Here is a 24,611-nt window from a genome sequence, read left to right on the forward strand (position 1 = left end):
AAACTAATGAAATTGGGCAAACATCCTCTGATTAAGATAGTGTTGATGAAATGAAAAATCAATTCATATTTCAATAATGCTTTGAGTAAGTGACTGGGCATCTAATTGTCATACACATCAGATGGTTAACAGTTAAAGTTTGGGGATTCAATAACCTAAGTAATGCTATACAGCAATTTGGCAGTTGACCATCTTCAAATCAAAAGATCATGTGCATCAATGCATTAGTACCAGAAAGAATTCTTAATTATAAAAAGCTGGGAGTAAGAAAAAGGGGATAGTTTGAATGGATAGCTTCCAAGCTATTCTTTAACAAAAGAAGAGGCAGATATAGCATGTTTTTATCCAATAGAAGAAAACATTTCTTTGACTAAACTCTATACTTTTTAGACTAATCTTTTCCCCAAATATCAGCTTTTCTCCCATATTTTTTTCTATTTTATCCTATATTGTTGTGGAGTCATTTTTCAGTTGTGCCCAACCCTTTGTGATTCCATTTAGAGTTTTCTTGGCAAAGATCATGGAATGTTTTGCTATTTCCTTCTCCAGTTAAGTTTTCAGATGAGGAAACTGAGGTAAACAGAATTAAGTACTTGTCCAAGTTAACCCAGCTAATTGAGTATCTGAGGCTAGATTTGAACTCAGTAAGATAACTGCTGCTTCTCGTAATTACCCACTCAAAATCTAAAGGCACTTTATTGAAAATCTGGAACACAATAAGGTATTTATACTAGTATCCCTACAACTTTCTGAATTTTTTTCTAAACATATGTATTTCAAAATAAAATTCAGCATGTCATACAGGAAAGATATCTGGAAAGTGATTTAAGTGTAGTTCATATCTCAGTCCAAAAAGGCCTGGGCCTATTCCAGCTGTCATGGATTCCTAGCCATAATGAAAATGGAAAGAAAAAAGAAAACACATGGAAACAAAATAGACATGACTTTAATGTATTATTTTCTATTATTTCTTCTTTACAAATGCAGTAATTATTGAAGGAAAATCTGGACATTATTTCCTTCCCATCATGTCACTGTTAATGTTAAACCTCTTCTCTCCTAGTTGAACAGTTGTTATCCTGTTAAAGGAGAAACCACCTCTAGTCTGCACCAATGATACTCCTCTTTTCTCTTTCAGCTCACTTTCTTGAAGTGGCCCTGGTTGAGAGTAAGTTAAATCAAGTCAACAAGTGCAGTTAAGTGCTTCTCATGTGCCAGGAACTGTGCAAAGCAGAAGCAAAAAAAAAAAAAAGTAAAACAAATCCCTAAAGCACAGACAGCTATCTAGAATAGGCAAGTTTTGGAAATTAACTTCACATTTGGCAAGAGCCCAAGATAAAAGTCTCTGGAAGAAATAAGGCAGAATTTGTATAGCAAATAACAAGAAGCAGCTGAGAAGAATTTTTTTAAAGGACTGCCTACTGTTTGGTGATTAGTCTGTTTACCCAAAAGAAAAGATTTGGCTAGTCATATCTAGCAAGTTTCTCCTTTTCATAAGAAAACTAGGAATAGGAGATGGGAATATTGGAAGAGACAAATAAAAAATAAATGTAAACTCATGTGGATAGAAATAAGCCAGACTTTGAGAACAATATGCACAGTGACCACAATGCAAATGAAAACTGGAAGCTAAACTGTGAGCAACTGAAAAGTCAGTGAAGGTGAATGAAACATACCTCTCACATGGCTCAGTTTGGGAAAGAGTATACTGGGCAGGGCATTGTATAAAATGTCAAAAAATGCTGCTTAATTTTTTTTTTTTTTATCATAAGGAAAGGTTCCATCTGGAGAAGGAGCAGTGGGGAATAGTACATTTTGGACAAGAAAAAATACCAAGAAAAACCCACAAGTATAGGAAGAAACTTGTAGAGCAGTGGGCATTTGATCAAAAGTGGGAATGATGAATTCAATTTGTCAAAAGGGCAAAATGAAAGGCTTCTGCTTTTAACTTTCCTATGTTCAAAAAGACTTTGGCTATAAAATGTTAATATTGTTTTAACCAGTTAATATTGTTTTAACCAAGCATTAAATCATTTGGTCTTGTTGGAGAGAGGCCAGATTCAGTCCAGCACCCCTGATAGCTCAGGTTGGAACAAAATGAGACACTCATAGTCACTGAACAGTTTACAAAAGGAACTTTACTTAGCCCTAACAGAAAATATGTGCAACAAGGACAAATTAGCACTTAGCTCCTATAGTCTGAGTAGGATATATTGAATTATACATATCATATATCTATATAGATGTTATATTTTAAGGTTTACAAAGTGCTTCACATTTACCACTTAATTTGATCTACCTGTGAGGGAAGTATTTTTTTCATCCTTATATACAAATGAAGAACTTGAGATCAATAAGTGTGGTGCTCTATGAGCAAAATAGAATCGAATTAGCCTAGAAGAAATATGGGATGTGAAAATCCACCCCAAGTGTTCACAGGATTTGTGGCAGAGCACTCCAAAATGGAATTGGTATGATCAGCCACAGTCCCATACACTGTAACTCAATTCTAACTTAATAGTGTCATTTTGGTGCTCTTTGAGAATGAATGACAAGAACCAACCAATCTACTAAATGTATGAGGTTAGATTTTAAATGATGTCCTTCTGACTTCCAAGTCCCACGCTATGTATTAACTGTGTCACCCATCTGCCTCTCTGGGCCTAACTTTCCATGCTTGAAAATTGACTAGAACTGAGCTTCTTAAACTTTTTCTACTTGTGACCCCTTTTTGCCTAAGAAAATTTTATGTGACAGTGTATATTGTTATATAAAATAGGTATACAAATCAGGCATTTATTGATAATAAATAACAATTTCACAACCCCACTTTTTAAGTTATGAAACCTTTATGGGTTTGTAAACCTTAAATTATCAGAAAGGTGTTAACTGTTATTTGCTTATCCACAATCATAAAAGTAGTAAGTTGTATTTGAAATCAGTTTTTCTATTTTTTTAAAAATGAACCACACTGTTCATCCCATCATTATGCTGCATGATTTTTGTCTATATCTTCTCACGACAGTCAGCAAATCTGGAAAGCAATTGGAACTAGCCATAAAAATCTATTAAACTAAAATGTCCTTTGACCCAATGATCCTACTACTATATCTATATAGCAAAGAGATTTAAAAAAAAAATGGGACCCAAATGTTTACAATTTTTTTTTTTTTTTTTTTTTTTTTTTTTTGTGGTGGCGAAGGATTGGAGACTAAGTTTGCCATCAAATAAAGAATAGCTGAACAAGTTAGTGCACATGAATGTGACAATACTATTGCACTATAAAAATAAGTAAAAGGAGTGCTTTTCAGAGAAACATGGGAAAGCTTATGTGAAATGATGCAGAGTAAAGTGAGAATTAGAACAATTTATAGAATGACAGTATGGTAAAGACAACCAACTTTGGAAGACTTGGGACTTCTGAATCCTTAGGAATTCTGACCAACCACAATTCTAAAAACTCATAATAAAACATGCTACCTCTCTATGGATAAAAAGAGGATGGACTCATAATGCCAATGCAGGAATTTGTTTTAATTGACTATATACATGTTTGTGACAAAGTTTTGTTTTTCTTGCTTTCTTAATAGTGGGCAGGAAGGAGGGGCAGGGAGAAAGGAAAGGCAGATTTTTATTGTTTGAAAAAATGTTAATTAAAAAAAGAATACATTTACTTTGTTTTTATTGTTGTTGTTTTTTAAATTTAGTAACACTTTTGAACCATTACTTTTGTTTGCACAGCTTCAGCTTGTTCTAATAGAAAACATTCTAATTCTACTTTCCATTCAATTCCCATTGCCTTCCTTTGGAAATAAGCAACTTGTGTGAAGTTACCTAATAAACGGATTCATAATTTTAATTAAAATTTTGAAAACTAATTGCCCATCTCTGGTGACATATAGAGCATAATTATATGCTATAATTTTTATACAGTAGAGAAAAGATAGAAATAAAATAGTAAATTTGAGGTATCTCTTTCCCTGACAAATTTGGGGATGGTATGAAGGAGGTAGCTAGGTTAGATGGCACAGTGTTCCCCATCTTGAAACAGGAAGATTAATCTTCTTGAGTTCAAATCTGACCTAAGACACTAGCTATATGACCTGGCATAAATCGTTTAGTCCTACCTCAGTTTCCTCATCTTTAAAATGTGCTGCAAAAGAAATGGCAACCACTCTGGTATCTTTGCCAAGAAAACCCCAAAAGGGATCAACAAAGAGTTAGCTAAAACTGAATAACAACAAACAGCATATGATGGAAAAATAAAATTCTGATGATGTTACACTTTTAAAGTAGTTTTTAAAAAGCAACAGACAGCAGCATTGATTACTTAATGATGCTACCAAAACATTTGTGGTACTTAATAATTAATATGCCCCGGACTCTTAATTACCTTTCTCTTCTATATGTTTTTCTGGTTCATACTTTAATGAAGTAAAGAAAGCATCGCTAAGAATCTGAAAGATTTATTTTCAAATTAGTGGGTAGAACATTTATTTTAAAATATGCCAGACCACTTTATTAGCAATTACAGAGAAATGAAATGGACCCAATCACTCAAAGCACAGGAAACTATATACTTAAAGACTGATTCCATTCATTTCAATATATGGTCTCTAAACTCAGAAGCTATTAAACAAAACAGAATTTGAAAGTTGACAGCAAATATTCATTTGGTCTATTCAGAATTTTAATTCATTAATTTTTCCATGATCTTTCTTGTGTATTTTAATAGATATTTTGGTAGTTTTAATATGCCTAAAATAGGGGTAGAAGGAGAAACACTGTTGTACATTGCATTGCTTTTATAAACTCAGGTGAATTTTTAAAATAAAGAAATCACAGAGCTAAAGGAGCCTTAAATATTCTATAGTCAAATTCTGTCATTTAATTGATGAGAAAACTGAATTGCTAAATAATGTGCTCAAGTTTACAAGACAGGACCCAAATTAATATCCCTTAATTTCCAATCTAGTGATTTTTCCCCTCTATACTAGGACTCCCCAAAAGTTTGTGACTACTTTTTAATGACAAAAAAATGCTATGGCCCCAGAATAATAGCATATGTATTGAGTATCCATTGATTAAATATATTATGACAAAAAAACTACTTTGAATTCAGTAATTCATTTCTCATGTAACTGCACTACTTTGAGGCTTCTATGATTTTTCCAATATGATTCATGAAGGTCATTACTGAGAAAAGCTCATGATCTTGTGAGATCCCATCAGTTGTGGAACCTCACCTCATAGACACCTCTTAGTCCCTTTGATTAGAAAATAGGACCATAAACTCTAAAACCTCTATTGAAGGAGGGAGCTCAGCTCAAAACAGCTCACTTCTCACCTGGCTACAGTTCTCTACCATGCCTTTTCCCTTCTTTCTCCTTCCTTGCCCCTCAAAGTTTTCAGCTCCTACCCCATTAAGTTGTAATCATCTTGAAGAAAAGGACTACCTTTTTTCATGTACCAGTGGCTAGCATATGTTATTGGGCTTGCCCATGAGGTTTCCTTGGATACTAGAATACTCTGCCATTTCCTCCTCCAGTGTATCTTCATTTTACAGATAAGAAACTGAGACAAATATTGATTAAGTAATTTGCCTAAGGTCCCACAGTTAGTAAGTATCTGAGGCAGATGGGATCTCAAATCTTCTTGACTCCAGACCCAATGCTCTATTCACCTTATCATCTAGCTTCAGTTATGCTACCTGATATTTAATTAAATGTTTATTGACTGACAATTTTTTTTCCCCCTGAGGCTGGGGTTAAATGACTTGCCCAGGGTCACACAGCTAGGAAGTGTTAAGTGTCTGAGACCAGATTTGAACTCGGGTCCTCCTGAATTCAGGGCTGGTGCTCTATCCACTGCACCACCTAGCTGCCCTGACAATAACTTTTGAATGTTCATGACAGCTATACACATTGGAAAAAATATTAATACATATGTGTGCAAAACATTTGTTTAGCCTGTGTAAAGTGTTTTGATCTGTCTATGGATTTGCTCCTAGAACCACTAGGATCTGAATTTCTTATACATTATACCCAAGAAGGATTATCTTGATCATTCCACTTTTACAAATAAAATGGGGTGATGCCATTTGAATTGATCTGGCAATGCACCCAACTATCACTCTACATAGAGAGTTCATTGTTACACAACTGTTCATGACAATTTTTCTCTTTTCAACTACCATCCCATACTTCTGATTCCGAACCCATCCCTGTCCACTGTCCTGCCAAGATAAGGATAACACTTATCTAATTTTAAGTGATAGCCCTATTTGAAAATAGCTTTCATGTTCTCACTAAATCTTCTGATCTGTAGAATAAAACCCCATGGTTCCTTCAACTACTTCTCATATGGCATGGTTTCCTGGGGATTTTGAAAACCCCTTTCAATAACTCCATGGCTCTCCAGAGGTGAATAGTTAACAGTTTGTAACCAAACATATACTCCACCATGCTGATTCTTCTATTTAAGACATTTTACTTAGCTAATAAAGCCACTTTCATAAAATACGAATTCTTTTCATTATCATTCTAATTAGTAACATAAAATTGACCATTGAAAACAAATCCTTGAAGATTAAAATATGAGCCAGCCAATAAATAATCAAATAAAAAAAAAGCAAGTGGGTTAGTTTAAGTTTCTTTTTTATTCCCAGCACCTAGTATATAGTTTCTTGTACACTTAACAATTTAAATGTTTGTTGATACCTACACATCGGGCATCCTCTGAGACCCTAAATTCTGTTAGGGAAATGTCTATCTTATCCTACTCAGAACCCAGGGTACCACACCACTTCCCAGGCATTTCCATATCATGCCACAGTTTAGGTATCATATTCCCTTCTCCATCTTCTTAGAACCAAGGTGGATGAGAGCTATGTTGTCTGACCCAATTAGAATACCTGAGGTCAGTCACTGGCCTACTTTCTTACATCTGTATTCCCAAATCTTTGCATGATGCCTGGCACATATAAAGTGCTTAAAACTTTTTTCAATTTTTTCATTCACTGATTCATCCATTCTAGTAGAATTGAAACAGACCTACTATAGGCTACACATAATATTAAAAAGATGGGTTTAAAATCTTTCATTCCTCCCTCTTTTATAGAATCTATATCTATTCTTCCATCAAGTTCTATCAATCAAAGTAACAAGGCAAGGCAACAATTATTTACTAAATTCTTATGTTCAAGGGATTAGCCTGAATAATAGAGATACAAATACAAACAAATAGACAATCTCTGCAAGGAGCTTACATTCTAATGGGGAAAAACAACACACAAAGTGATAAGATGTATAATGGAGTATGAGATAGCATGGTAGGTACCTTTGTGGGGTACAGAAGAGTTAAAGCAAATCTGGGAGGGGAATGAAGGATGGATGCCCTGGGTCCCTCTCTAAAATAGAAGTCCCAGGAGGAACTCCCCAAGGGAAAATGGTGGCTAAGAATGAGAAGGCTCAGATGCTCAGACTGAAAAGGCAGCTAAAGTGAAAAGGTGGTTGAGGTCTATTTATCTCTCACATTTATCTTTTCTTCTTATGTCACTGCTGTGAAATTTAGTGCAACCCTCACTGCCCTGTTTCTAGACTATTTCAATAAAATACCAATTTGTCTACCTGTGTCCAATATTTCTCACATCAATCATCCTGTTTAGCATTCCTGCTACACTAATTTAGCTAAAATATGCTTCATCTTATCACTTATTTCCTCAAGAATTTACAGTGACTTAATATTATTTGTATTTAATCTCATCCAAAGTCTTCTGCCTGGCACTGAATGCTTTCCACAATTTTGCTCCACTTATCTCCATTCCTCCATAACTCTGCTCCTATTTACGGGATCTCTAACTGGACCAGCCTCTTACTGACCATGCTCATTCCTACCTTTCCTCAAATCATCAACCATTCTTTCTCCCTTTCCAAATCCCATCAATCTTTTAAGTCCATTTAAAAATTCACTTCCTATCTACTTACCTCCTCCAAATACTTTCCCTGATAACATTCAACTTTCCCATTCCTAATCATTCATAGCAACTACTATCTATACATATATTTTGGCACTTCAGAATATTTAATTTCAGTCTTCTCTGTATACATATTTTTAGTATTTAATTATATCCAATTTAATATTTCATTCTCTTCCCAGATTTTATTTTAATTCTTTAGACTATTTCTAGTTGTGTTCAACTCTTCATGATCTCTTTGGGGTTTTTTTCCCCCCTAAGTGGCTGCCTTTTTCTTCAGCTCATTTTACAGATGAAGAACTAAGGCCAACAGAGTTAAGTGACCAGATCAGAATCACACAGCTCATAAGTGTGTGAGACAAGATTTGAACTCAGGAAAAAGAGTCTCCCTGAGTTCAGGCCTAGCAACTCTATTGCCCCACATAGCCTGCTATCCCAAAAATGTGATATTCATTTTGTAGTTTTGTTGACTCTTCAGGACTCCATCTGATGTTTTTTTGGCAGAGATACTGGACAGGTTTGACATTTCTTTCTCCTGATCATTTTATAGATGAAGAACAGGGTTAAGCAATTTGTCCAGAGTCACACAGTCAGTACAAATCTTAGGCTGAATTTAAACTCAGGTCTTCCTGATTCCACACCAGGCGCTCCATGCCTATTGTGCCACCTAGTTGCCTGGTACCTCATACTTACTTTGTCATTAATTTTTATGCATTTTGTATTTATTTTTCTAGATACATATTGTTTCCCTACTTTTCCAACCTAAAAGAATATATGTTCCTTGAAATCAAAGACTCTTTCATTTTTGTCTTTATATCACAATACACAACACATAGGACGCATTTTCAAATTTAATTCAAAGCAGTTGGGTAGCATTAAAGTTGTAAACTCCATGAGAGTAAGAACCACATCTTATTTGTATTCCATGTTGCCACAATGCTGAACAAGATATAAGTAATATAGCAGATGCTTAATAAATATTTGTTGGGTTGAATTAAAAGTTAAATGAAGACAAATATATTTTGCTACTATATTATTCTGCATTCATAACAGATTCAAGCACATACACCTCCTAGCAAGACTGACTTAGTAATTACACAATGAAATACTGCAAAAATCCATATAGGTACCTCTCTTAAATAGTTTAAAAAAAAAAAAAAAAACAGAACAAAATACTCAGTTCTTGGCTGAACTTTGAATCACCATACCTCAGGACACATCTGTCACATAAAGGAAGGTCCATTAGGTTAATTGTGGTTAAATGAATAAAACTCAGTGGTAGTACTAATGAGCACTACTTTGAATGCTCCTTAATTCAGTTAGATCTAAGGAACCAATTATCCATGATCTATGCACTTAGTCTGACAAACACTTTGGTTGATTTTTTTTCCTCCTTACATAGAATCTTCTCCCTTTATTTAAACTTGTCTTTCCCTTGGTAATTAATAAATAAGCATTATTTATTTCTTTGTAGAAGATGAACTGATGTCATAATCCATAAAAATTTCTTTGGAGGTAGATGAGTATGCTTTCAGGTTGTTGGATTAAATTGGACCTGATGACAGACCTTCTACTTCTTCCACAGACGAGTCAGTTGCTGACCATGCAAAGGAATACCATGAGTACATAAACACCTTGAAGAGTCCTTCTTACCATGGCTAGAAACAACCTTATAAACACAGGCCTGATCATGTCACACACTGACACACACACACACTGACACACACACACACATACATTTAATAATTTCCTGTTACACTCTAGGATCAAATACAAATTCCTCTGTTGTAGTAGCATCCTGGAAATATTGAAGGCCAGGACACTCAAACTCTTGCCACTGGATCCAGTGGGTCTGGAGGAGACAATGAGGCTGGTGACCTTATCCAGCCTTCTCTCACTTAAATCCAATTCACTTGCATGTCATGATCTTACCTCCCTGATGTCATGGTGTACTTTGAGAAGAAAGGACAAACAACAACTACAGGACACATTTTTAGTGGCCACTTTTTTTACTTTTTTAAATTGATTTTCCTTCCTCGTTTTTACGTCACTATTTTTTTCATTCCCTACTCCAGAATCATACCCTTCCTTTCAGCAAAGAAAAACTACTAAGCCAAAACAGCTGATCTGGTAACAAACACAAGGCTTTACCTACATAATCTGCATCCTTTTACTGAGAAAAAGGAAATATGTTTTATTACCTCTTCTCTAGAACCACCAAGGATTCCTCATTTGTTTAGAGTTCATAATCTTTTCGTTTACATTATTCTTTCAGTTCTGTTTATTTCATTTTGCATTTGTTCATATAAATCTCACATTTCTCTGAGTTTTTTATTCATCATCATCTTCTTCACCTGAAGAAGCTAAATGTATAGAGAAAGATGTTTACAGCCTAGTAAGACTTGGGTTCAAGTTTCACCACTGACCCATTCTGACTATATGACTCTAGAAGCAAGATATTTAACCTCTCTCTCAATGCCCTAAGCAATCCTGTAAGACTATACATTTCAAATAATGTGCCAACCTATATTGCTGGACAGAATCCTCTCACCCATATGTTAATGAGATCACAGGTCTAATCTCCATCCCATCATTTTTAATGCATAACGTTGCTTTATATTCATATATCACAACTTGTCCAGTCATTAACTAATCAAATGACAACAGTATTCTAGTTTTAAAGCTAAAAAGGACTTTAAAAGACACTGAATCCAAATTCTCATTTTACAGATGAGGAAGCTGAAGCAGAGAGGGAGTAAGGGATTTTCCTTGGATCCCACAGCTAAAAGGGTCTGAATGACAGGTTAAACCCAAGACTTTTGGACTCCAAGTTCTATGCCCTACCTAACAGGCCAAAAAAAGTGCTGCTATGAGTATTTTTGTACATTTTGCAGGTTTGTAGGTTTGTAGAGCAGTAGGATTGCTGGGTCAATAGTTGTAAATAATCTCATATAATTTCAAATTGTCCAAAATGGCTGAACCTATTTTTGGCTCTACCAATGTATTAGCATTATCCTTATTTATTTTAATTTTATATTAAGCTAAAAGTTTTACCCTTATTCTAATAATAAAGGGGTTTTACTACATTTATTATGAAATTATATAAAATCATCTCCAGAAATATGTACCAGCAATGTTCTGTCAACATTTCTCTTCCAAATATTTGATGTGACTTTTTTTCCTCTTTAAAAACCAACATCTTCAAAACAACAAATCCAGGGAAATAAGCCAACATATAGGACAATAATCTACCAGATAGCAAGTCTTTCTTTACCTAAGCCCAGAGCGTGTCATACAATAGAGAGTTGATTAGGGGCCATTTTTGTATTCGCAAAGGACAAAATTGAAATAATGGGACTAAATCTTGTAAATAAACTAGCTGCTATGCACTCTACTCTACTCTAACTTTGGAAAGCTACCTGGGAAAACTTAGGAAACTTGCAAGAATATATAAATACTGTTAATCTAATAAAAAAGTCATCTTAGTGTAAACATTTGTCTTCCATATTTTCACTACAATTAGTAATATCTTAGCATTATAATTAGTAATGCACCTAATAGTAGGGAACATTAATTAGCTTGAAGTATCAGTCCTGGTTATTTAATATATTAAAATTAAATTAATTGAATGTAAAGTGTATTGAGAGCATAATTTCCCTACTTGAATTCCACAGCAATAAATACTTGAAATTATATCTCTCAGTTCTATGAGGTAGACTATTTACCCACAGTATATCCACACTTCACTTTTAACTGGATCTTTTGGCCCAGACTTGATATTTCACTGGCATAGAGAACTCTTCATGAAGACTTTCCCTTCACCAATGCCAATCTGCAATGCTTCTGAAACTTATAGACATCTGCAACATTGAAACGTTAAATGCCTTACCCCAACAACAAAGAAAGTATGTGTCAAAGTCTCACTATCTATTACACTATTGTGTTCATACTGGTAAACTAAAGTGCCCATTTAGTGCAATTATGTCTCCTTATGTTTTCTCTGACATCAATTCACCAGGACTGTTCCAGATTTCATCCTCACATTTTAACTACACAGTTCTTTCAGATCCAGTTCTATTGGGAGTCCCCATGTCTGCCAGAAGTTAGACAGAAACGATCGGAAAGGGAAGTCCTGCCCTCTCCCAGAAGAGTGTTCAGGAGGAAGGAAGGAAGACAAAAACTAATGCTGAGGAATGAGTCAGAAATAATCATTATCCAGCTGAAAAGGGAAAAATAAAGTAGAGATGAGGGAATCCTAAGAGAGGCTGCCAGATATCTGAGGTGCCAAATGAGAAGTACTGAGAACAGGTATTACTGGCTACAGTTTGCTGGGAAAGAAATCTAGAGAAGGGAGAAGTTGGATGCTTGGATTTAGGCAAAATGGTGGGGTAGATCTCTTCTTTCCTCCTTCTCTCTGTGTCCATCTGTCTATTCTTTTCTCCCTGACACTCACTTCCTCCTTCCTATATATGTAATCCTTATATATAATATAATCCCACAAATACCTATTAATCAATCAACAAGCATTTATAAACTACCTAAGAAATGTCATGCATTAGAGGCACAAAGACAAAAAGACAAAAAAATAGCCCCTGCTCTCATAAAGCTTCTATTAAATAAGTAGTAAGGTTGAGCCTACATGCTAGTGATATAAAAAAAAAGGAAAGACCATGCTCTTATACGTTATACTTCCCACTGAGCTTTGCACTGTCACTCTTATACTATCAATCTTTCACTCAACTTCCATTTGCTCTGCTTTTCCTGATGCCTTACTGGAACCACTGATGATCTTTTTTGCCTTCATTCTTGGTCACCCCCACCAAGTTCCTTGCGCCTTTCAATTCTTTCTTGTACTGACTGAGATAAAATATAATCACTATGGCAGTAAAATTCTATCTGCTCCATGCATTCTACTATGCTGACAAGGCAGTACATCATTGGATGGCAAACTTTATTTTTCAATGTCCTGAAAGTAAAGTACATCAAAATGCTGGACTTTTGCCCAGAAACTAACTCAGAATCTCTATGACAAGGATCTACTGTTCAGTGTCATTGGATACCTAAATGTTAACTATTAATATTTTTTTTTTAATTAGTAGAAAAATGGAGATTCTAAAATCAGGAAGGGTTGGATTCAAATCTTGCCTCAGCAGTAGAATGGCAGATTCATGAATCTAGAGCTAAAGACATTTACTATCAGTGAGAGCTAGGGCAAATCACTTAATTTCTCCCCTTCTGAGTTTTCTCTTCAGTAAAATGGGGAGAATAGTAAGAAATCCTTCACAGGATTCATGTGAGAGTCACATGAGATACTGGACTAAAGTACTTTGCAAATCTTAAAACAACACAAAAACACCAGCAGTTATTTTATTATTATTGTTGTGGACTCAAGATTACAAATCTCAAGATTACAAATGAGGAGAACTTTCTTTGATATGGGCAACTGCACTACAAAATTCCTGTCAATTCAAATTTTGGCATTCTTAAAGATTGTAGTACCTTCTTTCTGAGATTATCTTTAATTTAGCTTATCTATATCTTATTTATTCATAGTTGGTTGCATATTGCCTTCCTCCTTAGACTGTTCTTGAGAGAAGTGACTGTTTTTGCTCTTTGTATCCCCAATACTCCTTAAGGTGCCTGAATAAATACTTGTTGACTTGATTGTAGACATTTAAATCAAAGGGGCAAAAATGTTGTGCTATATCCCCAGTTTATTTATTTATATAGGGTCCTTAAGTCAATGTTTCATATTTTTCTATTAGAAGAGCATAAAAATATCCAGTATTGAATCACTATTCCTCCATCTCCTATCATCCAGAAAAAGTAAATCTATATTTACTCTAATCTGAATAATGCTTAAATCCAATTTTAAAGACCTATAATTTTTGTTAGCTTTCCATTTTATGCAAATTTTCAGATCACATAAACGAAAACCTAAGGGGCCATAGAGTCCAAATGACATCTGTAAAAGAACATTTATTGCCCCATAAAATGATGTCTGGACAGGCTCCAGTCCTCCTCCTGCCTTTCCCCTACATAGCTGTTTGTTTGTGTATTTTCTTACACAATAGTTGAATCTTAATAAATAAATAGTCCTGAAGATAATAATGATCCCAAAATGTACCTATTGTGCCATCATTAGTTTTAGTCTCTGCATAAATTCCAATAGAAAGCCATATGAAAATTTACCCTTCTGAGATAAACTGGAAAGGCTAAACAGGGGCCTTTAAGTTAAGAAGGAAACACCCATGTGTAATGCATTGGTTTTAAAGTCAAATGACAGAGCCCTTAGGAAGCAGAGGCTATCCAGAGCATAATAAATCTTGCAAAACCAGCAAGGTGACATTTTTCAAGGACAAGACAGGTAAAACATATGAGCATTGGTTTATTTGAGGTTAAACAGAAAGAATAAAGGTAGGAGGAAGATGGTGATACATAGAAAAGAGTTCAGAAGCATTTATATTGAAGTAATTCTGAATTGTCGGATTTTCTATTTCTCTGGCATTATTTCTATTAGTGAAATATATTCAAGTTTGGTATTAAATGCTTTAGGGCCTGGCTTTTCTTTGATGGTCCTGTTGAAATTTCAGTAAAACAGTTGCACCATGTTGAGCCATATTTCTATGTCCCCTTAGTATTGAAAACTAAGCTGACCTCAAAATCAAACTGCTTGAAACAAAAGAAGAGAATTAACATGCCTCACAGTGCCCCAAAAAAATTCAGCTAAGATGCTGGTGCCAAGCTAATTCTGTGCTTTGAGTTAAATTCATTTCATTTAGCTTCGTTTTCCTTTTCAAACCCTTCCCCTTCCCCCAATTGCCTAAAATAGAGCTTTGTACAACAGAAAAAGGGGGTCAAATGTAAATAAGAATTGCCTCTAATACATAAGTTAAGGCCAGTAAATTAAGTTACTTAAAAAAAAATAATTTGAGGGCTTTTTTAAAAATTGGGTCTTATGCTAAGGAATACAATAAATTAATTCACATTTGTTCTGCTATTAAATAAGAAGAATTCCTAATGGAAAGTAATTAAGTACAAATAGCATTTGAGAAGTTTTCAGTTACTGAGGGGGAAAAAGGAAAAACTTGAACTAGGTTACCACAAAATATTTCATTTGTTTTGACTGACTGATATTTTGCTAAACCTGTGGAGGGGTTGAACTGAATGTCTTAAAACTCTAAATTGATGGTCCACGAATATCAAGGCTATATAAAGACATTCAATTGTTGTTGGTCCTTTGTTCTCAGAGGGCCATGATATCAGGAGGCCATGACATGCAAGTGAGTTGAATTTAAGTGAAGGTGAGCTTTGCAAAATCATCAGCCTCAATTTCCTCCATAGCCATCTGGGTCCAGTGACAAGATAAAGATTAGGATAATTGGAGATGGCCCTGGATGCTAGCTAAGATCTTGACCTTGACAGGCATAAAAGTAAAAGTAAAAAAAAAAAATCCATTCAGTGATCAAAGCTAGATAAGAAAGAAATGAGACACAAAAACAGACTCAAAAAACAAAATATCCAAAACAGAGAAGAGATGACTCTCAGATATCTGACCAAAGAAGAAATAATTTGTAAATACATTCACTCTGTGCCTATCAGGGCCCAAACAATGGCCAAATGGACTTGACCTGGGATCTACTGTTGGCCAATCAATGAGCGGCAGAGTGATTTGGGTTTAAAGGAATGGTCCTTAAGATAAGAAGTCTTTCTTGGAATGTTTCAGCAATTTAAAAAAAAAAAAAAAAAAAAAAAAAAAAAAAAAAAAAGGTATTTTCTTTTGAGCAGAAGGAAATAATATGAGGAGGAAGAGAAGGAAAAGATGGGAAGGGAGAAAGGGAAGGACTTGTGTTGCCCAACTAACCAGTTCAGTTGGGACAGAAGTTCCAATGTGATTGCTCTGTAGAAATATTATCCTGGAATAGGTTAAAGGCCAGGTCACTTAGATTCTATCATTTAGAGTTTATCAGGTGCCCTTTTTTCTACATAAACATTTATCTTTGCTATACATTTTTTATTCACCATGTGTTTTTATTCCCTTTCCCAGTCTGGAGATCGAGTAATAGATTTAGAATTTGGAAGTTCAAACCTCATATTTTACAAGAGGATCTGAGGCCCAAAGAGGCAAGGATTGGTCTTTGCTCAATGTCACACAGTAATGAAGTGGCAGAGCCAGCAATTGAACTTGGGTCCTCTGATTCCAATCAGTCCCTGATCTTTCCACTAAACTATCATCTACTCTCCTAACTAAAGGAGACAGATCAGCAAAGTAGCAACTAAGTAGGCTCAATTTGCCCATTAGAATTACCCTGATCCATTTTAATCAAGAGGCCTGTCTCATCTTCTTCTTGCTTTATCCCCACTTCCCTCCCCTCCAAAAAAAAAAAACAAAAAAAACCCCAACTTCAAAAACACTTTTTGTTGAATTTGGCAAGTTTCACAAACCTCAACTCATTCTGGGGTTTAGTCTTCCTGGCACTAGTCTCAAGATTCCATGCCATGCTTTTGTATTCCTCCTTGGCTCCATGCCCCTACTCCCATCTAAAACTCACTTCACCTATTTCACAGTTTTGTGGAGGGCCTGTGTATAAAATACATGATTCCTCTTTTAGTCACAATGTTCCATTAACCCTAACACCCCCATTTCTCCACCAGGCAACAGAGACAAAGAATTTGCCCTATTTGTGCTTCAGAGAAAAGGCAAAAAGGATTGGACAGCCATATTGGTCTCAGTAATGCTGACTTCCTTTAAAAGATCAATTTCATTTGTAACACCGCCAGTTTAAGATGGCTTCCCGCTTACTGACATTGATTGTCCATGAAAGGTTTTTTGTACTCCCTGTATGGTTCTCTCTTAATGCAATCAACTCGGCTTTTCCCTATTTGCTTGTAGCACTGTCTTTTCTCTTGGTGGAAATCTTTCTAAATGTAACAAAGTACCATCCCTTTCTTTTTGCTGACAAAGATTTTTAAAGGTCCTCTGAAAGAAAGAGATGGCAAGTGAAAAAGTGTTTTTATGGTATTGTAGTACTTAAAAAGTAACACACTGACTGGCTCCTAATAACAGCTGCTATAAATCTAGGCTCATTCATTCAACTGCTTTATCAGTTAGCCTTGATTCAAATTCACACCCTATCTCATTCCTCAAAACTAGCTGAGTGGATCTGGGCAAATCACTTAACTTCTCAGCCTTTTTCATCACCAGTAAAATGGAACTAATATTGGTATCTAATTTATATGTTGTTGTGATGACTAGATGAGCTAAGATATGTAAAATAATTTGCAAACCACTAAAAATATATAAGTGGTAGCTATTTTTACTATTATTCCTGCTCTAATTCTACCCATTCTATTACTGCTGCCTCTGCTCCATGGCCATGCATGTGTTTCATTCTTATATTCTTACATTAACCAGGCTCCCACTCATTTTAGGTTTGGGGCAAAGGGGTTGGGGTGGGAGGGAGGCATGGCCTTCAATTGGTTCTAACTTCACTGCTTTTGGGACAGGAGAATTCTGTGTGCCAAACGAAAGAACAAGTGCAGGACACACATAGTGATGACACCTGGAGGCATCCAGAAGTGGCAGGAACTATACTCAGGACAATCATGCTGACTTGAGTTGTTAAATTTCATTTCTCTTCTTCCACTACCCCAGGATAATAGGACCAATGGCCATTTGTTCTAGGATCTCCAGAAGTATAGCAGCTAGGGGGATCAGTGGATAGAGCACCAGTCTAGAGTCAGGAAGACTCTGGAAGCTGTGTGAGCCTGGACAAGCCACTTAACCGTCTTTGTCTCAATTTCCTCATCTGGAAAATAAGCTGGAGAAAGAAATGACAAACTACGATCATTGCCAAGAAAACTCCATATGGGATCAAGTGGAGTCGACACAGTGGAAAATGACCGAAACTAGGTAAGCTGCTAAAGGATGTTCATTAAAATGTATAAAGATAGGCAAAAAGTAATAATAATGGCACATTATATATAATATACACACATATATAATGTTGTGCCATTATTATTACTTATATGTATGTATGTATACATAAATATATATATAAAAGCCTTGCAAAGTGCTTTATATATTTCCTCTTGTTTGATCCTCACAATGACTCTCTTTTGATCTCTTTTTTACATATGAGGACACTGAGCCTGGAAGAGGTAAGTGCCTTGTCCAGGATCACATATCTATTGAGGATCTGAGGCAAGATTCAGACTTAGGCGTTCATAATTTCCAACTCTGTCTGTATACACCATGCCCCCAAGTGCCTAACATTTAACCTCGTCCCTTGGTAAATCTCCACCACCTGCTTCCAGTTACTTGAAAAGAAGACATTCTAGCTATTCAGGAGGATCTTGGGTGAAGTCAGTAGAAGGAGTTGGATAAGGAGAACTTCCCTGTGTCCTCCAACATTCCTGAAGTTCCTATGACTGATAATCATCAACAGGTCAGCTAATCTTGGAATAATAACCACCGAAAACCACTGCTGTTGGTGCTGATTGACAGTTCTGTCAGTCTGTTGCCCTGGTGCTTTCCATAACCATTTCTGGGGCCCCATTAATACCAAATTCCTGCAAACTGACCTGATTCTCAATCCTGTGATTTTCAATCCCGAGCACATTACTTGTAGTGGTACCAGTTAAATGAGGACATTAATTCTGATGAACTTACACTGCCCCAATTCTAGCAGCACTCACAATTCATATACACCCCATTCAAGGAACAAATATTTTTGGTTTGCTTTTCAGAGACCTTTTCCTTCTACTCCTATGACTAACAAGAGTGAATCCTGCCAAAATTTACAAGATGTGTGTCCCACTGTAGCAGAGGAAAAGCCTCCAAGAAGTCTGTTGTGTGGAAAGGACTCTGCGTTTCTCAGATAAGCTCTAGTGATGATGGCGCTGGACAAGAAGCCAGGAGACCTGGATTCAAGTCTCATCACTTGGACACGAAACCTGGCTGATACAAACTCCGGAAATTCTGGACGGAGGAAGCCAAATACTTTTTCCTAAGCAACTCCCTCCTTTTCCCGGCTCTTCCTCCCCCACCCTCCCACCCCTCTCCCACCCTTCTCCCACCCTCAACACCCAGACATTTTCTCTCGGACACCACCTTCTCCTTCTGGGTTCAAATAACAATTTTTCGCCTTCTCTTTTGCCCATCCAGGCAATGACTACGGGACTCAAATATAGCGGGGCTACATCCCCAGCAGTCACCAGAGCAAGCTATGGAACATAGCTTCTTCCACCATTTGAAATTTCCAAAGTTTGTAGAAATGGACTCTGCCTCCCCCGACTCGTGTTGCAAACGTTCGGGTCCAGGGTGCTCCAGCTGGACCGGGCCAGAAATGCCCTCTGCCCCACCCCCCACAGCACCTTCAAACATCCAAGTTGACTTCCCATAAACTACAAGTTTGATAGAGTTTCCATCAGACTTCTCTACATTAGCTGGGCAATGAAAGTCTTTTCCGGCTAGGTAAAAAAGGGAACTGGATCCCAATTCTCTTTCTGATCCCGAGGGATCTTCTGGATCTCGCCTTCTGGCCCCCCGGCTAGCTACCTAGCCAGCATAAAAGCGATCCGCCAGGTGTATCCTCCCACCCTCCCTTCCCACAGCCTGCGCCCGCGGTGCACTGCTCCATCCAACGGGGACCCTTTATAATCTGACTCCCGTGAACGAGGCGAGAGCCTTTGGAGAGGAGAGGGGCGTTGGCGCCTCCAGACCACCCCAACCCCGCCTCTCCACCCCCGCACCGGTGCTTCCCACCGTAGCCGAGAAGGACCCAGAGGGAAGCAACGAGTGGGCGGCGGCTCCGTTTTCTCTCCCCCGGCTCCAGGATCCCCCGATTCCCAAGACGATCGATTCCCGGAACGCCGCCGTGCTCCGGGGACAATGAGCCCCGGAAGCCCCCACTCACCCATAGCTCCAAGTCTTTCTGTCCTTCCCTCGTGGGGCTCCGAAGCATGTGATGGTCAGGCTGCCGCGGCGGACTGAAGTTCGTGAGAGGCCGGCTGCTCTCCCCTCCCCAGGAACACCAGCTCTCGGCTTTGCTACTGACCCTCACACCCCTCTCTCCTCCCAGTGGAGATTTCCCTCTGGCGTCAGGCAACTCAAGGCGGGCGCGCAAAACCCCTCCTCCTTTTGCACCTGCCTGGCTTCCCCAGAGAAACCCCCCGCCCCGTAATTCCGCTCTCCTCCCCCGTGCACTCCCCTCAGCACGCCCCCCACCCACCTAATTTCTCCCCTGTGCTAGTCCTTCTAAGTCCAGACTCGAACACATCCCTTCTCTCTCATGCACCAGGAAATCAATGTAACCAACTCAGAAAGTTTTCACCCAGCTGTAGATGAGATGTCAGGAAAAAATCATGGATCAACTGGTCTGAGTGGGGTGGCTTCAGACCTGGGGCATTTGGGAACATTGTTCCCATTTGGACTTCGGGCCCTTCCCCCAATTTCTTTTTTCCTATAGAATTTCAAATTTGGAAGGGATTTCTGAGGCTATCCAATTCAACGCAAAACTATAAAAGTATCCCTACTATGACATGCAGAAACGACTCTCCAGTCAGAGAACTTGGTTTCCAGGCTCTGTTACCCAGGCGACCCTGGGTAAGTCATTGGGCCTCAGTTTCCTCATCTGTAAAGTGAGGGGACTGGACTCCAACACCTCTGAGACACTTCCAGTTCTAGATATGGAAACCCATAAAGGGTAAATGGTCATCCAGCCTTTGGGTGATGGGTGAGAATGAACTGGATCTGGATCAGATATTTCCCATTTAATGTGCCCTCTAAACATTTCTATTCATTATAAATAACAATTAGCAAAAAAATTCCTGGTGATGCCTTGAACTAAAGTGCTTTAAATTTGTGATTATTAGAGTAATCCAACTTGTGGAGCTCATGATTTGGATTTGGAGCAAGGGAAAATAAGTAGAACTGGCATCTGGTGGACAGTCCTGTTTCCCTAATCTCTGAGAGAGTTGCATTTGGTTTTCTTGACAAGTCTTAATGGAGGGCTGAAACTCACAGATACTCCCCTCAATTGGCATCTTGTTATTTTAGATGAAAATGACCAAGTTACCTACTCTGAATTACATGTTGCACTACCTATGCATGGACACGAAGCTAAAATTTTGATGGCATTAAAAATAATTGAGGAAAAGAAAAACAAATCCAGGACTTGTAGTGCAGAAGAAGAATGCTCACTGGACCTTAGAAATGAAGACATCTGCTTTCCAGATCTAGCTCTGCTACATGTCATTCATGGAATGTGGGACATGCAACATAACCTATATACTTCCATGTTTTCTTCTATGAAGGGAGGAAATTGGACCAGATAATTTCAAAGGTGTGTTTTAACCCCATATTTTATCATCTGAAGGACTAATGTCCTAGTTCTGCTGCTGACTGACAATGGAAATTGTTTTTCTAAGTCTATCACCGGAGTGTATTATACTTCCAATGTATTCAAGAGCAGGGATATACATCTATGCCAGTGAGTAATTGGGGAATGCAATATTAGGCAAGCACTGCACAAAAAGGGTGTTCATTGTAATGGATAGTAAAAATGCATGTGCAAAATATGTTGTAAAGTTTCGTAATATGTACACAAAAGAATATGGTGATAGCATGACAATAGAAAGATTCATTCTGGACATAAAGGAACTAGGTTCAAATCCGGCCTTCATGAGTAATGAGAAAGTGACCAAGTCACTTAAAAATTTTATTTTATTTTCAACTCTAAATGATATCCTTCCCTCTCCCTCATTGAGAAAACAAGATTAAATGAAATCTGTTAAAAACAGATTTAGTCAAGCAAAATTAATTCATACACCAGGCATGTCGTGTGTGTGTATGTGTGTGTGCGTGTGTGTATGTGTGTGTGTATACTTCAATTTGTACTCTATCACTTTTCTATCTTGAGAGGGATAGAAGGTTTTATCATATATCTAGAATTGTAATTGGTCATTACATTGATCAGAGATCCTAAATCTTTCAAACTTATCTGTCCTTAACAATATTTTTATTTTAAAATTGCCCTTTTGTATGTACTCACTTCATTTTGCATCAGTTCATACATGTCTTCCCAAGTTCCTTTGAAATCATCCCCTTTATCATTTTTTACAGTTTGAATGATACTATATATGATAAAGTTGTAATTTATGAATGTGATGGAATAATACCATACTATAAGGTATTGTTCCATCACATTCATATATTACAACTTGTTCAGTCATTCCCTAATTGAAAGACATCCTCTTAGTTTCCAAATCTTTGCTATCACAAAAAAAAATGCCATAAATATTTTTGTGCACATGGATTCTTTTTGTATTTCATTGATCTCTTTGAGATATAAAACCAGTGATAGATGTAATTTGTTCTTCCTTCTCAAAGAGAACTATAACATCAGAGAGGTGATACCATGACGGGCAAGGGTATTGAATTTAAGTGAGGAATCACTAGCCTCACTTTTTCCTCCAGAGCCAACAGGGTCCAATGACAAGATATGGATCAAAAGCACTGAAGATGGCCCTGGATGCCATGGAAGATCTTGGTCTTTTAGAGCTAAGGTCTTTAACCGGTCTTGGTTTGATTAAAACAACGCTTAATTAGTTGATTAAGGCTAGGTAAGAAATGGGACAGAGAATGGCTTCTTTTACCTATTAAAAAAAAATTAGTAATCATAACACTGGATCAAAGGGAATACACAGTTTAATAGATTTGGGGGCATAGTTCCAAATTACTCTCCAGAATGTGTAGACTAGTTCACAGTCCTACCAACAGTACATTAATAATGTGTCTGTTTTCCCCACAAACCTTCTTTCTTTTTTGTCCTTATGAAAGGTTGCAAGATTTTAAAAGGCTATATAAATATTAATTACAATTAAATGAGGTAATATGTATTACCTCATTTCTGCAAATCTTAAAAATGCTACATAAATGTATAAAGTGTGAGGTGATTTCTCAGAATTGTTTTATTTTCCACTTTTCTAATTATTAGAACATTTTTTATGTCTTCTAAAAATCTCTCCATTCATATTCTTTGACTATCAATTGGAGGAGGGTTCTTATTCTAATAAAATTGAATCACTTTTCTATATATCTTTGAAATTAGAACTTTATCATAGAAACTTGCTGCAAACATATTTCCCAATTTCCTAGTTCTTTTTAATTTTAGCTGCATTGCTTTTGTTTCTGTAAAACCTTTTTAAATTTCATCATAACCAAAATTACCCATTTTATCTCTCATGAACCTCTTTCTTTTTCTCTGTTTCTCCCTCTATCTCTGAATCTGTCTCTCTATGTATGTCTCTCTGTCTTTCTATCTCTATCTCTGTCTCTCTGTCTCTCCCTCTCTGTCTGTCTCTCATTTGGTCATGAATTCTTTTCTATCTATAGATTTGATATGTATTCCCCCCCCATGCTCCTTTAATTCACTTATGATTTTATTCTTTATGTCTAAATAATGCACCTATTTAGAACTTAATTACACTCGATGGTGTGAGATGTTGATCTACATCTAGTTTCTGTCAGATTGCTATGCAATTTTCCCAAGATTTCATTGAATAGTGAATTCTTGTCTTAATAGCTAGGTTAATCAAACATTAGAGTACTGTGCTCTCTTGCTTTTGTATATTGCTTCACCAAGTCACTTGTCCTCCTTACTTTCTCTTTATCTATAAAATAAAGATAACCTCTTTATTTGGCATAACTGCTGAGCAATGACCTCTAAGGTCCCATCTCTAAAACTGTGATCTATTTTGGAGTGAGGAGGGACCTGGGTTTTAATTTTTCCACTTATACTCACTATCCATATGACCATGGGAAAGTCATCTATTCTTCCTGACTCTCAGTTTCTTCATCTGTATGGTTTTTTGTTTTTTGTTTTTGTTTTTGTTTTTTTTATAAAAATATCTGCAATAGGGGCAACTAGGTATCACAGTGGATAGAGCACCAGCCCTGAAGTCAGGAGGACCTGAGTTCAAATCTAGCCTCAGACACTTAACACTTCCTAGCTGTGTGACCCTGGGCAAGTCACAACCCCAATTGTCTCAGGAAAAAAAAAAATCCTGCAATATCTCCCTCATAGAGTTATTGTAAGAATCAAATGAATTAACATATATTGTTGTTGTTTGTCATCCTTACTTTTCAAAGAGGACCAATGACATCACAGGGTGAAATGCTGATTCATGCATGAATTGGTTTTAAGCAAAGCAGAGTTACAGAAAGTTGTCAGACTCACCATCTCTTTCAAAATCATCCAAATCCAGTGGCAAAGAGTTAGAACACCTGGCAATGACCCAGGATGCAATGGATGACCTTGATGTCTTCAATGCCTGATTAAATGCTCCACAGTGTCTACTTTACTTGCCTTCAAGGCCATTGGAAATTATTCTCTTCCACCCATTCTGCCTGGGGGAAGTCTTCACATGCCTGAGATAGACCAAAATCTAATAGTAAATCAGTGGCAGAGCCTTGACCACAACCTAAATCTATGAGGTGGTAAGATACTGTCAAAAGAGGATAGAATTTACAGTCAAAAGAGCTGAGCTTTAATTTCAGTTTTGCTCTTCATTTACTATCTTCAGGTCCTTTTGGCAACTTCTTTATTCTTCATTTTCAACTTTACCAACTTTA

At 36.9% G+C, this 24,611-nt stretch overlaps 1 protein-coding gene across 1 annotated transcript in view; it reads right to left on the reverse strand.

The window, feature by feature from the left end:
- GPM6A (glycoprotein M6A) overlaps positions 1 to 20,059 on the reverse strand; it is a 484,462-nt gene extending 464,403 nt beyond the window's left edge. The window contains exon 1 of the mRNA XM_074272707.1: positions 19,894 to 20,059. Within this exon, the coding sequence (XP_074128808.1) occupies positions 19,894 to 19,897 (4 nt within the window). The 5' untranslated portion in view covers positions 19,898 to 20,059. The remainder of the gene's footprint in view (positions 1 to 19,893) is intronic.
- Between the last annotated feature and the right edge of the window lie 4,552 nt (positions 20,060 to 24,611).

This window comes from Sminthopsis crassicaudata, chromosome 6 (genome assembly GCF_048593235.1).
Source record: "Sminthopsis crassicaudata isolate SCR6 chromosome 6, ASM4859323v1, whole genome shotgun sequence".
Lineage (NCBI taxonomy): Eukaryota > Metazoa > Chordata > Mammalia > Dasyuromorphia > Dasyuridae > Sminthopsis > Sminthopsis crassicaudata.